Source organism: Delphinapterus leucas, chromosome 6, assembly GCF_059928025.1.
Source record: "Delphinapterus leucas isolate spDelLeu-1000000601 "Yukka" chromosome 6, BTC_Dleu_Yukka2, whole genome shotgun sequence".
Lineage (NCBI taxonomy): Eukaryota > Metazoa > Chordata > Mammalia > Artiodactyla > Monodontidae > Delphinapterus > Delphinapterus leucas.
Window position 1 is genome coordinate 93,248,206 of NC_143134.1, and position 18,081 is coordinate 93,266,286.

At 37.0% G+C, this 18,081-nt stretch overlaps 1 protein-coding gene across 5 annotated transcripts in view; it reads left to right on the plus strand.

Moving 5' to 3' along the window:
- The window catches only part of STX17 (syntaxin 17), a 95,959-nt gene that overhangs the window by 58,497 nt on the left and 19,381 nt on the right, over positions 1–18,081 (plus strand). For 4 of the 5 annotated variants that reach the window (XM_022600226.3, XM_022600228.3, XM_022600227.3 and 1 more), the window contains 3 exons: positions 5,657–5,882; positions 13,184–13,299; positions 13,378–13,428. In XM_022600226.3, coding sequence (XP_022455934.1) covers positions 5,657–5,882; positions 13,184–13,299; positions 13,378–13,428 — 393 coding nt within the window. Of the gene's footprint in view, positions 1–3,728; positions 3,803–5,656; positions 5,883–13,183; positions 13,300–13,377; positions 13,429–18,081 lie in introns of all 5 variants that reach the window. The other variant, XM_089913465.1, reaches the window with a different exon arrangement.

The following is an 18,081-nucleotide window of genomic DNA, read 5'->3' on the forward strand; positions in this document are numbered from 1 at the left end:
AAGCATACACATACACACTCACAAAAAGAGGAAATGGGGAAAAAATCATAAATCTTCCTTTCAGAGTCCACCTCCTTAATTTGGGATGATTCGTTGTCTATTCATGTATTCTACAGATGCAGGGTACATCAAGTTGATTGTGGAGCTTTAATCCCCTGCTTCTGAGGCTGCTGGGAGAGATTTCCCTTTCTCTTCTTTGTTCTCACAGCTCCCAGGGGCTCAGCTTTGGATTTGACCCTGCCTGTGCGTGTAGGTCGGCCGGAGGGCGTCTGTTCTTCGCTCAGACAGGGCAGGGTTAAAGGAGCCACTGATTCAGGGGCTCTGGCTCACTCAGGCCGGGGGGGAGGGAGGGGCATGGAGTGCGGAGCGAGCCTGCGGTGGCAGTCAGGCGTGACATTGCACCAGCCTGAGGCCCACCGTGCGTTCTTCTGGGGGAGTTGTCCCTGGATCCCAGGACCCTGGCAGTGGCGGGCTGCACAGGCTCCCCGGAAGCGGGTTGTGGATAGTGACCTGTGCTCGCACACAGGCTTCTTGGTGGCGACAGCAGCAGGCTTAGCGTCCCATGCCCATCATTGGGATCCGTGCTTTTAGCCGCGGCTTGTGCCCGTCTCTGGAGCTCCTTTAAGCAGCACTCTTAATCCTCTCTCCTCGTGCACCAGGAAACAAAAGAGGGAAGAAAAAGTCTCTTGCCTCTTTGGCAGGTGCAGACCTTTCTCCGGACTCCCTCCCGGCTAGCCGCGGCGCACCAACCCCCTGCAGGCTGTGCTCACGCCACCAACCCCAGTCCTCTCCCGGCGCTCCAACCGAAGGCGAGCCTCAACTCCCAGCCCCGCCCACCCCGGCGGGTGAGCAGACAAACCTCTCGGGCTGGTGAGTGCCAGTCGGCACCGATCCTCTGTGCGGGAAACTCTCCACTTTGCCCTCCGTACCCCAGTTGCTGTGCTCTCCTTCGCGGCTCCGAAGCTTCCCCCTCCGCCATCCGCAGTCTCCGCCCACAAAGAGGCTTCCTAGTGTGTGGAAACCTTTCCTCCTTCGCAGCTCCCTCCCACTGGTGCAGGTCCCTTCCCTTTCCTTTTGTTTCTGTTTATTCCTTTTTCTTTTGCCCTACCTAGGTACGTGGCGGGGGGGTTCTTGCCTTTTGGGAGGTCTGAGGTCTTCTGGCAGCGTTCAGTAGGTGTTCTGTAGGAGTTGTTCCACGTGTAGGTGTATTTTTGGTGTATCTGTGGAGAGGAAGGTGATCTCCGCGTCTTACTCTTCCGCCATCTTCCCCAGCAATCTTCGCATGTATCTTTTCAAATTAATGTTTTTCGATTTTTTTGGATATATATCCAGGAGTGGAATTGCTGGGTCATATGGTAGTTCTATTTTTATTTTTTTAAGAAACCTCCATACTGTTTTTCACAGTGACTGTACCAAATTACATTACCACCAACAGTGTACAAAGATTGTGTGCTGTATTTTTAAATGATATTCATTCTTTTCTACAATCTATATTTTGCCTTTTATGGTTTCCAGTTATCTCCTGAATTTTCAAGCTTGATACTTATATCTTGGAACAAAATAACCATAGTTTTATAAGTTACATTTGCTAATTCCCCTATTAGATGTCCCTTTGGATGTTTCAATTGTCTGTTGTTTCTTCATTATGTTGTGTATGTCCTCATGTGCTTGATTGTCTTTGATTGGTGGACATTATATTTGAAAAATTATTTATGGAAGTTATTGATAGCTAGGTGTGACGTTATTTTCCTCCAGAGAGGATGTTCATTTGCTTCTTCTAAGCCTCTGGGGTACTAACTTCCAAGATTATCTTTATACTATTTCAGAGATAAAGATTTATGTTAGCTACACAAAAGACAGGAAGCCAAACTGCAGTTCATGCAAGGGCTGATTTATTTCAGGATCACCTGTGCTCCTAGGGTGCAGTTCTTTTAAGATTCCAACCCAAGGTACCATAGTGCTTATCTGTAGCAGGTCCTGGCATTGGATATTTTACCCTGAGATTTGTGAGGCTGTCAAGGACTCTGGTAATCAGATACTCTCAAGCAAATGTGACCTAAATTCAGGACTCACGTCTCTGGATTTCCATCTTTGCCCAATTCTTGGCCTACAAATTTCTCGCTATCTTGTTTGCTTTTTTTTTTTTTTTATAAGTGTTTATTTATTTTTACTTGTTGACAGTTTGCTTTATTTATTTATTTATGGCTGTATTGGGTCTTCGTTTCCGTGCGAGGGCTTTCTCTAGTTGTGGCAAGCGGGGGCCACTCACTATCGCGGCCTCTCTTGTTGCGGAGCACAGGCTCCAGACGCGCAGGCTCAGTAATTGTGGCTCACGGGCCCAGTTGCTCCACGGCATGTGGGATCTTCCCAGACCAGGGCTCGAACCCGTGTCCCCTGCATTGGCAGGCAGACTCTCAGCCACTGCGCCACCAGGGAAGCCCTTGTTTGCTTTTTTGATGCTTTTGAATTTATTTTTCTTTCGGTTTGTTTTGTGATTTATGTTGCTTTCATCTTTTTAAGTCGTCATTGATGGGAGGGTTATTTTAATTATCCAGCCTGCTATAGCCAGAAGCAGAAACACCTACTTTATATTCTTCACATATTAACTTTAGAAACACTGTAGCTATATAGTAGCTGTCCAATATAGTAGCCCTTAGCCACATATAATTGTTGAGCACTTAAAATGTGGCTAGTTTGAATTGAGATGTGCTGTGAATGTAATATATATGCCAAATTTCTAAGACTGACTACAAATAAAATCATGTAAAATATTTCATTAATAATTTTTATATTGATTACATGTTGAAATGATAATGTTTTGGATGCATTGGGTTAAATAAAATATATTAAAACTAATTCATCTCTTCCTTTTTACTTTTTTAATGTGACTGTTAGAAAATTTAAAATTACATAGTGTATGGCTTGCATTTATGGTTTGTATTGTATTTCTTTTGGATAGTATAGCTATATAGTAAAGTTGTTGAGAGCACATGCTCTATAGCCTGAATTTGATTCCTGGCTTTACTTTTTACTAGAAGTGTAATCCTGGGATATTTTCTTAATTTGCTTTTAATTTTCTCTTCTGTAGAATGAGAATAACAGTAATATCTATTTCAAAAATAAATTGTGAAGGTAAAACAAGATAAAGAAGGTAAAGCACTTAGCATAATGGACAACTTACAGTAGTGTTGATACAAATTTAGCCATTATTTGTGTTTTTGTTATTATAGTATCAGATTTTATAGTTAAATGGGTATTTCCTTTCTCTCCCTTAACATTTTTCCCTTCACCCATAGTAATAAAGGGTTCTTAAAGCTAGACACCGTAATTTGACTGGGGATGTAACATATGTACAGATTCTATAAGAGGGGAAGAATATGTCAGAGGCAAATGCTCATTAGCTGCAGAAACTTCTTAATGCTTCTCCAAAGTAACATCGCCTAAAATACCTCTATGAACTATGTAGCAAGTACATAACCAAGTTATAACTGTAGTCCAGAAAGGAATCACACAGCCAAGAGGTGTGTAGGAGACAATATTTTTCCAGGACTTGAGAACTGGACTCTAGTCCTAATTCTGCCACTGTGTTCAGCTGGACTCTAGTTTCCATATTGTAAAATTGTGAAGTTGAATTGAATGATCACATAAGCCCCTTAGGGTTCCATGAATTTTACATCTAAAATGCTTATGTATCACATATTTTTAATCCACAGTCCAATTATCTTTAGGTTTTCCAACTCACATGGGGATGATAAGAGTGGACAGAAAGTTAAATGAAGCATGGAGTCATGATAGGATAGAGGTACAACTTTTTTTTTTTTTTGAGGTACAACTTTTTGATTCACCCACAATATCTTACAAGATGCTCTAGGTGGTAGCTAAACTATTTTTTTTCCAGAGTTAGCTTTAATTTTAGTAGAATACAATAGATCCTTTAGATTGTATTAAGGTACCGTATAGCTAGGAATTATGGTTATAGTTTAATAGAAAGGTTGCTGGACTTGTAAGAATACCTGGGTTTTAACCTGAGTTTTGCTGCTAGATAATTAAGTAAATCCTGAACAAATTTTGTTTTGATTTCTCTATGTGTAATAATGTGGAATGTAATAATATGGACTACATCACCTCACTCAAAGTAGGCACTTGAAAAATTTAAGAAATCAGTACTTTTTGTTCTGTCTCCTGTACAGGATTTGCATTAGTGTCTGTGAAAGTACATTAGGGGAAAAGAATTTAAAATATTATATGACTAGAGATCTATAATTTTAAATAAGCATCATATATAGATCATTCTTACAAGTTTTGTTTAATTGTAAAAGAAGAATTGGTTTTTATGTTTTTCAAAGTCTAGACCACTGAAAAAGATGAAAAGCTCCTCAGTTTATTTTATGAAGCTAGCACAAACTTAAACCTGTTAGAATAAGTTTAAACCTAGTGAAGATAGTATAGACACACACACTGTTCATGTGTGCATCCATGCACACACATTCACATACTCATACAGATGTACTAAAATTCCAAATAAAATATTAGCAAATTGAATCCCACAGTATATTAAAAAATTGTATATATTGACCAAGGAGGGTCTATCTCAGAAATATTAAAATGGCCCTATACCATGAAATTTGCCCATAATTTATTATATCAACATTAGAGAAAAATTTATAAATTATGGCAATAGGTGATTTTTAACAGCAGAGAAGATCATTTCATAAAAATCTAGCAACTTCAGAGAGCAATTCAAAGTAAAACAACAGTGAGATAACATGTAGTACTGGCAGTATATGGGGAAATGGGAACTCAGACTTTAGTGGTAGTGTGAGTTGTTAAGCCTTTTGAGGAAGAACTGATAATAGCTACTGAAATAAAGATACATATTATCCTTTGAGTGAGTAGCCTAACTTTGGGGAATCATTCCTACAAAATGTAGTATAATAGTATATGCTAGAACACTAATATATACTGTTACCATACATTAGGGTTTACAGTCTAGTACATTTGTTTCATAGTTTGTAATAACTAAAAACTGGAAACAACATGAATGACTTTAATCACTGGAGGAGTGATCGAATAAATTATATTACATCAGTACTATGGAATATGGTACAGTCATTGACCAGGAGGGATATCCATTATGATATTGTTAAGTTGGGGTGTGGAAGTTTGTCAATTGTAGATTATTGTGCATAATGTAATTTGTTTTTTATAAAAAGAAAAGCTGTATATGCTAATGTTTGTATGAGCAATAAATATGTGAAAGGACTGAGTTAAGAGAAGTGGTAGGATTGGTGAAGTGGAGAAAACTAACACAACATTGTTAATCAGCTATACTCCAATATAAAATAAAAAGTCATTAAGTTTTTCTTGATGTGTTTCTGCATTGTTTCATTTGTTATGAAGAGCATTTGTTACCTTTGTAATAATCACATTTAATGAAGGAAAAAATGCTAAATAAATTCAGAGTATGAGGATGTGAGTTCTAAAGAAGCTGGATTTGGCCAGAGACATGAAAAAATAGAAAAGTATTAATACATACTGTCTGTTGTAAAGAATACTTCTGATTTCCATTGAAAGCCATTATCACAAATTACCTCTGAAAATAAAGATATTTTATATTAAGAGATGGTGGCTTTAAAGATTTTTTTTTCTTTTACAGCAACTCCGCTCCAATATCCGAGAAATGGAGAAGCTTTGTTTGAAAGTCCAAAAGGATGACCTTGGACTTCTGAAGAGAATGATAGATCCTGTTAAAGAAGAAGCCTCAGCAGCAACAGCAGAATTTCTTCAGCTCCATCTGGAATCTGTAGAAGAACTTAAGAAACAATATAATGATGAAGAAACTTTATTACAGCCTTCTTTGACCAGATCCATGACTGTTGGTGGTAATGTACTAAGTCTTATTCTTGATCATAGTATAGTAATGCAGTTAATTAAGTTTACGTCCTTGTATTGATATTGCAGATTATATATAAATCTCCAGGGATCACCTCCTAGTCCAGTATGCTGAATTCTTGGACCCTGAGTGTGCTTGGAATTGCATATCCTAAAAGTTTTACAGGGTAAAAAAATTGAGGCTATGCTGTATAGTGAGGAACTTACAGGCTTCAAGTACCTATTTGTGCATATATTAAAAATAAATTTTAAAATATTTCCTAAGGAGAGTGTCATCCTTGTCTGCAGAGTACTCCTCCCTCATCTCCAGGTGCGGGGGTGGCCTAGGCAGGCATGCTTCTTTCTTAGGCATTCTGGTTTTCAGAGGGCATGTTAGATCTGTCTCCCAGAAAAGTCTGCATTGGGGGTCATGCCATTAACTTTTATGAAGTGATACTCTAAGAAAGAGGCCAATGAAACTTGTCATGATAACTCTTCTAAGGATGTAATTGATAATTGTTGATTGCATTGTATAATGTCTGTGTAAGGAACCCTGAAAAAAATTCTTTGTTTAATAGGTAGTAGTACTTCAAAGCAATTAATCTTTTTTTTTTTTTTTTTTTTTGCGGTACACGGGCCTCTCACTGTTGTGGCCTCTCCCGTTGCAGAGCACAGGCTCCGGACGCGCAGGCTCAGCGGCCATGGCTCACGGGCCCAGCCGCTCCGCGGCATGTGGGATCTTCCCGGACCGGGGCATGAACCCGTGTCCCCTGCATCGGCAGGTGGACTCCCAACCACTGTGCCACCAGGGAAGCCCCAATTAATCTTTTTTATTCTTCTGGGTATTGAATGGCATCACTAATAAGATTTCTCTACTTGAATTGTTTACTGGAATACTTAAATCTACATTTTTTAATTTGCAAAAGCCCAAATTTTGAACTTTCCTGGCTTTGTTTTATAATTGCTGTCCTTGTATTTCCATTTTTGTTTTAGAGTTTCTCTTTTTAATTTATGCCATCTTATTACAGTTTATATATGTTCTAAGCCACCTTAAAACTTTATGGAAAGGATGCAGTATAAATAAATTACAAATTAGAATACAATCTGAGAGATGTTACAGCTGACCCGTTTTCCTCTTTTTATTTACCTAGGAGTTAGGAGGTTCCTGTATCACTCCCTGTCTCCAAAACCAGATTATTTTTAACGCTGTATTTTCAGTGCTAATGATCCAGTTTTACAGGGAAATTTTTTTTTAAAATAGAAGAAACATTTAGGCCATCATCCAGAGTTTCTGGGTAATCTTGCTTTTATTGCCTCCTTAGTACCTAAGCACATAATACATAGTACTTGGCACATAGTGGATTATTAATATATGTTTTTGAAATATGAATGAATAAACATCTTTTTAGAGACAATTTTATAATTTCAGATGTGCTCTAATCACTTCACTCTGTCGATAACCACTACCTAGCAACACTGCCTAAAGTGTTGTTCTGGGGAGAAGGAAATGTTAGCACTCAACCTTGGTCGAAGAGTGTTTGGGAAGAATGCTTTTTGATAGTTTGTAGTTACTGTTTACATCATCTTGTTCATGTGTAATTATCACCTCCATAATGATGCAGCTGAATGCTGTTCTTACCATGTAGTGCAAACCTATACTTTGTTTGTGTATAGAGAAACTGGGCCTTATAAGTTCCATGAGATTAAGGAGTCATCTTATCTACCAGACATTGTGACAGTTGTGATGACAGTAATAACACTGATAATGTTGGATTTTCTTGTAAGAGTCACTGGCATCAGTCTCTTCTGCTATTTAGGTTTTTTGTTGTTGTTGTTTTGTTTTTTGGGGGTTTTTTTGCGGTACGCGGGCCTCTCACTGTTGTGGCCTCTCCCGTTGTGGAGCACAGGCTCTGGACGCGCAGGCTCAGCGGCCATGGCTCACGGGTCTAGCCGCTCCGCGGCATGTGGGATCTTCCCGGACCGGGGCACGAATCCGCGTCCCCTGCATCGGCAGTCGGACTCTCAACTACTGCGCCACCAGGGAAGCCCTGCTATTTAGTTTTGAATCGCTGTCACCAGCAATTCCTTAGCAAACAAAACTTTTGAGTTCTATTTAAGTATTCTAGCTTTAATTTGCATTTTAGTATTGCATTGTTTGTGTTTCTACCAGTAGGATTGTTTGGGCTCAACAAGTTTGGGTTTATATGTCATCAGAGGAATTGGGTGATTATTAGAAAAAGGTAGTTTACCCAGTTTGCTGGCAATTAATTTTCTCTGTAGGGAGCTGACTGGTGTTAAAAAAAAAATGTTGGCAAAATTTGAGGAAGCATGTGTACAGAGGAAGTGAAGAAGATTGGGGCAGAGCCAGAGGATAAGGGAGAAGAAATTAAGAAGAAACTCTGTTGGTTCTCAAACTTCTCAATTCATGGAATACCAAATTAGCTAAAGAACTAATCACTTGCCACTGAGAGAAACTACAAAATTAACTCTCTGCATCTAGTGCTGATTTAATTGAAACAGTCATTCTATTTATAAAATCAGATACCTAAATTATACCTAAAACAGTGTGTATAGTTTCAAATTCTGAACTGTCTGCTGGTCAGATTGTGCTTTGACTTTGAATCCATTGCCAACATTAGCAGTTAAAATTAACTGTCTCACCCAATGCCTGAGTATTTCACCAAATGTGAAGTTTCTGTTAGGTTGTGTTAAATCCATAAATATTATTAACAAGTAATTGAGAGGGTGGGAAAGAAGAATAATGAAAAGAGAGCAACTAATACATAAGACTTTAATAGTGGGGTAAGAACTGGGTTTGCTCCATGTGTGGTCTTCTTCTAGCTGTAGACTCTTTTCTGTCATTCTACATGTTTTTATACTGTGCTCTCTGTTTTTTTCTTATTTTTGCTTTAGGTACTCATAATAGTAATGACAGCCTATACAGAAAATATATGTTTGATTTGCACAGAAATTAAGTGCCTTAAAATACTTTTGCCTTTAAAAATTCAATCTGATTATAAATAAATTGGTTGGAAACATCAAGATTCAGGAGCAATGTTGCCACATTTCCATGACTGAGATCAAAATACAAAAATAGTTTTTCATTTACAGATAGAAATAACAAGTAGAATAGAATGTTTTATGTTCTCTGGAGAATGAAAGAAGCTTATTAAGTTTAGGGGGAAGCTGTGATGATTTTGCTGTTTCTTTTGTCCAGATTCTGAGAGTTCCTAAAGCAAATCTTCTCTGCCGATCTTGCCTGATCTGAGAAACTCCCTTCTTTCTCTCCTGTGTGTCTAGTTCATTTTTAGCATACTGCCTCCCACCAAGAGAAGTGATGAGCCTACACATTTGTTTTGTATTTAGAAAGGTGTATCAAGGCATACAGAACAAACCAGTGCTTCTCTCTTTCTTTCTTACTCCCCATCCAGCACACACACTTCATCAGTGCAATAGAAACAGAATCTTATTACATTTTAAACAAATATTCACAAAAGGAAAGAATCCAACCTTAAAACTGCTGGGAACTTCAGACCAGCATATTGAATTTAATGAAATATTAGATATTATCACAGGTATATATATACACTTGTATTGAACAGTTTTGTAAATCATGTAGATACTTTTGTATATTATTCAGAAGATGTGTTTTGTATTGGTTTTAATATTCTTAAAAATTCTCCTCTGCAGCTTAGTTAAGCCATGACTTAGAAGTCATCTTATTTCAATGGGTAGGTTTATGTAGATGATCAGTAAAATAATGTCACTATGTTAAAGCTGTTAGAACATGAAAGAATTCAGGAAATGCTTTTGAATTAACTTAGATTTATAATGGAACTTTTTCTAATGTAGTAAAATTTAGTAGAAATTCCTTAAATATGTGTTGTAATTCTTACTAGAATCATTGCCCTTCGTGATGTATGGAGAAAGGTGGGGGGGCAGAGAGAGAATATGTTTAGACACATAGAGAGAAAGGAGGAGTCTTATGTCCATGTTATTAAGCTTATTTTTCACATGAATTAAAAATATCTTAATGTTTATTTGAGTTTATAGTCAATAATGTTTTATAAATAGAATTTGAAAAACACTGGTGAGTGATACGTATAGTCCACGTGCCCTTTACACTTGCAGTTGTTTGCAAGTGGATGGAACTGAGATTGTTATGTCCTGTAAAACAATAGCAATTTTGACTTCTGTGGACAGGATAAGAACTCTTTAGCCATCTTTCCTGCAGCTATAATCTATCTCTGTGTTTTGCCTCATCATGTCTGTAGCAACTTGTAAAAGTTCAAAGTCAATGGATGATCACTGAGATATAGTGATTTTTAATACAAGCTGGAATAAATGAATTACGGAAGTTGTAGAAATTAAAAGATTCCTTTCTCAGTTGTTAGTCACGCCTCGAATTGATTAGTGATGTTCCGAGTTGTAAGTTTACAGCAGGATTTTCCATGGAAGAGAACAGATTTCTTTGTTCTAAGACTCCATTTGAACTAAGATGCATACGCAGTTTGGTTTCAAGTGAAACATAAATGACTTAAACATTTTTTATTTTTTCACTGAGGGAAATCTTTTGTGTTTGCTTCAAATGTCAAACATTTCCCATCCCTTCATTTTTTAGGTCAAGAATTTATGTAATCAAGATAATAATAATTATTTTGTTATACGTCCTGGCATATTTCATTGGAATCTTCTCTAACAGAACGAAGATTATGGCTAAAAAAAAATCTTTTGAGTGGTGTTATGTTTATAAAGTTCTGCTTTACATTTGATCTGTTAATGATAACAGTTATCATTATTCATCATCCTATTAAAGAAGTTGGGAGCTCTTATTACAAAAGCAATATTAAGTAGAAGAAAGATCTTAGAGTAATTAATTACTTTGAGAAGTATTTTTATGTGATAACTTAAGACAGGGTAAATAACTCTTTTAAGCATTTGTAAAAATCAGAGCTTTTAAAATGTTGGATATTTGCTATATGTTGTAATGTAAAACATATTTTGTATTTGAAGTTTTTGCTCTTCCTTTAAGGTAGGGAAATGTACTCATTTCAGTGAAGATTCAAAATTAAAAGAACACTGTCAATTCTAATAAGCCTACATATTAACTTTTAATCAACTGACTGTGCCCTTCCTAAACAATTCAGATGGGTTTTTTTCCTCAAGAGGTAAAACATTCTCAAATTTTGAAAGTAAAATAGTAATGCAGTTTTATAAAATACCACTTTTATATTGTATGTCTTTTACTTTATGCTTTGGCAAGACCAGACTGCTGATTTTATATTACGCTATATTGGTTGTTGTTTTTTTTTTGAGGACCCTTTTCATGCTGGTCTCTCCACCTAGAATTTATATTCCTATCTTCTTAGGCTAGTAGAAAAGATCACCTTTTTTAGTTTGGTGCACACCACGCCAAACTAGGTCAGATGCCACCCCCAGCTTGAAACTCCCATAAATACTATATGTATCTATATTTAGCTAGATATCAGTGCACTCTCTTATTGTTTTAGGATTGTCTCTTTCTATGTCTTCTCTGCTAGAATATAAGTTCCTTGAGAGCAGATACTTTGTATTCACTTTTTTTATCCCTGGTACTCAACACAATACATAATGGGTGCTCAGAAAATATTAAAGTGGTAGGTGTTTTGAGCTTGCAGTAAGGAAGACAAAGGGAAGTAGACCTTCAGATCTCTTCTTTCCATTTCCACTGCCACTATCCTAGAGCACGCCATCATCATTTTGCACCAGACACATTGAAAAGCCTCCCAACTGGTTTTTCACTCTTTAAGTTTTCACCTTTCAACTCCATCCTTAATCTGTTGTTCACACTACAGCTGTGGTTACCTTTCTAAATCTGAAATCTGATTATGGCACCCTCAGCTTCCCAATAGTCTCCCACTCCTTTTAAAAGTTCCATATTGATCTTAAGAGAAAGACAAAACTCTTTAGTATAGTTTACAATGCCATAAATGATGTCATCTTAGATTTCCAGCCTCAACCTTTGCTTTCTCTTGTTATAGTCTATGCTTCAGTTATACTGACTCCTTTCAGTTCCCAAACTTATGCAAATATTATTCTCCCTAGCCTGAATACTTTCTCCTTCCCCCTCTACCCTTGCCCCAGTTCAGCTATATAATTTCTGTTCATCCTCAGGCTTCAGCTTCAGAACCTTCTCAGACCACTCTTCCTCCACAAGTCTAGGTTAAATACCTTTCTTTGGTGCTCACATAGCATTCCATGCTTACCCGTATCATAGTTCTTATCAGACTATAGTGAACTTGCCTGTTAACATGTCTATATCACACATTATATAGTAAGTTCCATTAACAATAGTGGCAGTAGCAGTGACAGTAATAGTAACTATTAACCACTTGTTCTTAATAGATAAGCCAGCCACAGTGCAAAATAAATACCACCTCATTTTACAAATGAGGAAAATCAGTCAAAGAGGTGAAATACCTTCCCAAGTCAAAGAGCTAGTAAATAGCCAAACTAGGATTCTAACCCAGATCGTTCTGACTAGGCCCATACCCCTAACCACTATGACTTGGAACTGTTTTGTGATTTACCTTAGCACACTGATTGGCATATAGTAGGCATTTTATAAATATCAGTTTAATGAATGGATTGGTAAAACCAATAGAAGGAAATAAGAAAGACTTGAAAGTGGAGTTTGGAGTATAAATTAATTCATCTTTATAGCAGTGTTTAATGAGGAAAGCCTTAATGGGTTGATGACTTTTTAAAATCCAGAAATGACATAGAAGCAGTGGAGGCATGGGCCAGAAAAATTACTCTGAGGAGAAGGATGGCAATATGTACAAAAAGATACATATGGTAAGAGATGTTAGTTTGATGACAAATTTATTGTTACCAAAAATGACTGATTTTCATTGCTAAAAATACATCACTTCCCTACTTTTAAAATCTTGTGAATCTGATGTTTATTACTAAAATAGCCAAAGAAATGTTAATGATTTAGCAATGAAAAGTGTTAAACATATCTACTGGGTATCTCTTCATAGAACATTGGCCAAATAGAATAGTTCTACTTTGTGCTACTTCCACATCTAGCCCTAGTTATTCAGATTGGGTAAGTTGTATTTGTAGCAATTTTTTTAGATGACTTTGTAGAATAATTAAAGAAAAAATATTTGTTAACTAACTTGCCCATAGATATATAATCAATTTACTTTTAGCCTGAATTCTGTTAGTTAGCATTTCACATGGTAGTTGTTTTACGGAATTGATTCATTCTACCATCTTTCTAACAAAGCAGATAAACTCTAAACATGAGGCTGTGTTCATCCAGGAACATTTCACACTACTGAAGATGAAGCTGATCCTCAGAGTATGACTCAGATATATGTGTTGCCTGAAATTCCTCGAGATCAAAATGCTGCAGAATCATGGGAAACCTTAGAAGCGGTATGTTAAAAATGATTTTCCTTTTGGTAGCTGTGAGGCATGAAAGTAAGTAACTTCCTCTTTCTCTTTCTTTTTAAGGACTTAATTGAACTTAGCCAACTGGTCACTGATTTCTCTCTCCTAGTGAATGTAAGTATATAACTGTTTTTGGCTCAGAGATGTTAGATTAATAGGATAAGAGACTTTTATCAATCACTAGGCTTCTGATCAGAATTTTAATAGAATTTACAATTTTTTAAAAATTAAGGCTCTTTATTCTTTTTTAAAAAATTAATTAATTTTTTATTTTTGGCTGCGTTGGGTCTTCGTTGCTGCGCACAGGCTTTCTCTAGTTGCAGCGACCGGGGGCTACTCTTCATTGCGGTGCGCAAGTTTCTCATTGCAGTGGCTTCTCTTGTTGCAGACCACGGACTCTAGGCACGCGGGCTTCGGCAGTTGTGGCACGTAGGCTCAGTAGTTGTGGTGCATGGGCTTAGTTGCTCTGCAGCCTGTGGGATCTTCCCGGACCAGGGGTCGAACCCATGTCCCCTGCATTGGCAGATTCTTAACCACTGTGCCACCAGGGAAGTCCCGAATTTACAATTTTTAAGACTGGTATTGAGCCATGGACAGAAGTCTAACTGTCGTCAAATCCCAGTTCAATTAAAAAAAAATTTATTAAGCACTTTTTACACAAAAGGTACTTGGTATTGGGGTTCTGACAAAGTTGGATATAGAAATAAATGAAGCCTGCTGTCTGCCTTTAAGGATTTACAGTGGGTGGCCATAAGCTTGGACTCACCCAAAACTGAAATTTCAAGCATTATTGTTAAATGCAAAAATAAGGTGTGAAAAGAAGTAGTATTGGCTCCAAGGAGAATTGTTTAATTCCAAGGGAGGGAGCCAGGGGTTGTGACATAGAAGCATTAAGGATAGTGTCACAAGATAGGTAGCATTTGCTTGAGCCTTGGAAAATGAGTAAAATTTCCACAGGAGGGAATGAGGGGGTGCATTTGAAGACATTTAAACAAAAACATGGAGTAAAGAAGGGTATAGCCTTTCAGGCATGACAAGAACTACAGTGTAACCAAAGCATAAGATACCATGGGCAAACTAAGCAAGGAGATTGAGATGCCATTGAAGGCCATACCAAAGAGTTTGAACTTTACTTTGTACGTATCAAGGAGCCAGCAGATTTCTGAGCAGATTAGAGTGATGTGATAGCCTGTGCTTCAGAAAGATCACTGTTAGTGTGAATAATAGCCCTAGGGAGGAGGAGATTATAGGTGGAAGGACCTTAGGAATCAATTGCAGGAGTTTAACTGAGAGCATGGCAATACAAGTATAAAGATAAAAGACAGCTGAGAGGTATTTCTGGGGTAGACTTAGTAGGAATTGGAGGAAGATGGAAGAGTCAAAGAAAATAAACATTAAGGCTTTATTCTGTGTAACCGGGTAGCCAGTGATACTATTAACATAGACTAGGGAACATAAAGTAGATTTGGTGGGAAAGATAGAACAGATTTTGTCATTATTTTTATAAGTTATTCTTATTTTTCCTTCCCAGGAATTGTGGGAAGGGGTGTGTGTGTGTGTGTGTGTGTGTATACGTATGTATATACAGGTGCAAGTCTGTTTCTGCGTATGCTTCTGTCTGGGTTTAGTTCATTGTTCTTGATCAAACCATGATTTAGGGGTTGTACATCTTTGAGTTATGGTTTCCCTGACATCTGGCTTTAAATTAGAAGAAGTTCCTAGATCACACAATCTCAGAATTGTCCTTTTGGAAAGGACTTAGGAGGCCTACTAATCTAATCCTTCTACTCTTGCACCAACTTCTCAAATGGATGATCTTTTGCCTCTTTTTGAACAATAACAGTGCAGGGACACAACCATTCCATCTGGAGTCTCTAACACTTAGAAGTTTTTTCTTATGTAAAGTAAACTCTACCCTTAATAACTTCCCTCTAGTACTTTTGCCCTCTGGAGCCATATCCTGAAAAAGTTTGGTCTTTTTACCATATAAAAGTTTTTCACCACAGCCAACATAATACTCAGCGGTGAAAAGCTGAAAGCCTTCCCACTAAAATCTGGAATAAGACAAGGATGCCCACTCTCACCACTTCTAATCAACATAGCATTGGAAGGCCCAGCCACAGGAATCAGACAAGACAGAAATAAAACATATCCAAATTGGAAGAGAAGAGGTAAAATTGTCAGTGTATGCAGATGACATGATATTATGTCGATGGGCATTTAGGTTGCTTCCATGTCTTGGCTATTGTAAATAGTGCTGCTATGAACATTGGGGCGAATGTATCTTTTCACATTACAGTTTTCTTCAGATATATGCAGAGGTGTGGGATTGCTGGATCATATGGCAGCTGTTTTCAGTTTTTTGAGGAACTTCCATGCTGTTTTCTAGAGTGGCTGTACCAATTTACATTCCCACCAGCAGTATAGGAGGGTTCCCTTTTCTACACCCTCTACAGTATTTGATATTTGTAGACCTTTTAATGATGGTCATTCTGACCGGTGTTAGGTGGTACCCCATTGTAGTTTTGATTTGCATTTCTCTAATAGCGATATTGAGCATCTTTTCTTGTGCCTATTGGCCATCTGCATGTCTTCTTTGGAGAAATGTGTTTAGGTCATCTGCCCATTTTTGGATTGGATTGTTTGTTTTTTTGTTATTGAGTTGTATGAGCTGTTTTATATTTTGGAAATTAATCCCTTGTTGCATTGTTTGCAAATATTTTCTCCCAATCCATAGGTTGTATTTTCATTTTTATTTATGGTTTCCTTTGCTGTGCAAAAGCTTATAAGTTTGATTAGGTCTTGTTTGTTTATTTTTGCTTTTATTTCAATTGCCTTAGGATACTGACCTAGAAAGAAAACTTTGCCACAATTTATGTCAGAGAATATTTTGTCTGTGTTCTCTTCTAGGAGTTTTCGGGGGTCAGTCTTGCATTTAAGTCTTTAAGCCATTTTGAGTTTATTTTTGTGTATGGTGAGAGGATGTGTTCTAACTTCATTGATTTACATGCAGCTGCCCAGCTTTCCCAGCACCACTTGCTGAAGAAACTGTCTTTTTCCCATTGTATATTCTTGCCTCCTTTGTCGAAGATTTGACTGTAGGTGTGTGGGTTTATTTCGGGGCTCTCTTTTCTGTTGCATTGATCCATATGTCTTTTTTTGTGTGTGTGCCAGTACCACACTGTTTTGATTACTGTAGCTTTGTAGTATTGTCTGAAGTCTGGGAAGGTTATGCCTCCTGCTTTGTTCTTTTTCTTCAGGATTGCTTTGGCAATTCTGGGTCTTTTATGATTCCATATAAATTTCAGGATTATTCGTTGTAGGTCTGTGAAAAATGTCATGGGTAATTTGATAAGGATAGTATTAAATCTGTAGATTGCCTTGGGTATATGGCCATTTTAACAATATGAATTTCTCCAATTGAAGAACATGGGATATCTTTACATTTCTTTGCATCATCTTCAGTTTCCTTTATCAGTGTTTTATAGTTCTCAGCTTACAGTTCTTTCACCTCCTTGGTCAGGTTTATTCCTAAGTTTTGTTTTTTTTTTTGATGTGATTTTAAAAGGGATTGTTTTTTTACTTTCTCTTTCTGATATTTCATTGTAAGTGTAAAGAAATGCAACAGATTTCTGTATGCTAATCTTGTATCCTGCTACCTTGGTGAATTCATTTATCATTTCTAGTAGTTTTTCTATGGAGTCATTACGGTTTTCTCTATACTACTCAGCCATAAAAAAGAATGAAATAATGCCATTTGCAGCAACATGAATGAACCTAGAGATTATCATACTAAGTGAAGTAAGTCAGAAAGAGAAAGATACCATGTGATATCACTTATATGTGGAATCTAAAATATGACACAAATGAACTTATTTACAAAACAGAAACAGACTCACAGACATAGAGAACAGACTTGTGGTTGCCAAGGCGGAAGTGGGGCTAGGGAGGGATGGATTGGGAATTCGGAATTAGCAGATGCAAATTATTATATATAGAAGGGATAAACAACAAGGTCCTGCTGAATATAGTTCCCTGTATAGCACAGGGAACTATGTTCAATATCCTGTAATAAACCATAATGGAGAGGGAAAAAAACCAAAAAGTTTTTCACTTCTTTGAGATCAACATTATCCTTCCTAACCCTACCACACCTCAGCATATTTTCTTCTCTTAAGAACTCTTGATTCTCTAATGTGTTCTTTCTAGAACATGATTTCTCAGCTTTTCAGTACTAGCGACTTACTCTGCTTGTTCTCTAGTTTGTGGATTTTTTTTCTTGGAATGTAATGCCTAAAATTGAGTACAGTAAATTGTTAAAAGCATTTTCCTTTTTTAAATGCTTCTAAATCAGAAGCAGCAAAATGTTTGAAATTTCTGAATTAGGTATCTGTATAGTGTGTTAATATATTTGCATATAAAAGGGAATAATACAATATAAATCCCAAAATATTTATTGTTTTTACAATCAAGATTTATTCAATAATTGTAACTCATAATCCGATCTAATGCAGTTTGTAAAATCTATACATAGTTTGTAAAATCTGTATGGTTACACATATATTTACATTTGCCAAAAGTCATCGATATGTACATGATAACATGGATAAGTTACAATGTATGTAAATTATACCTCAAAGTTGATATAAAAAACAAACTAAACATGTACAAAGTTCTTCTCATTCAAAAGGAATACATTTCTCTTCCAATGGAATAGGCACATGAAAGGGAAATTAAGGGTTTGTGGCCATTTAACAAGTTGTATTT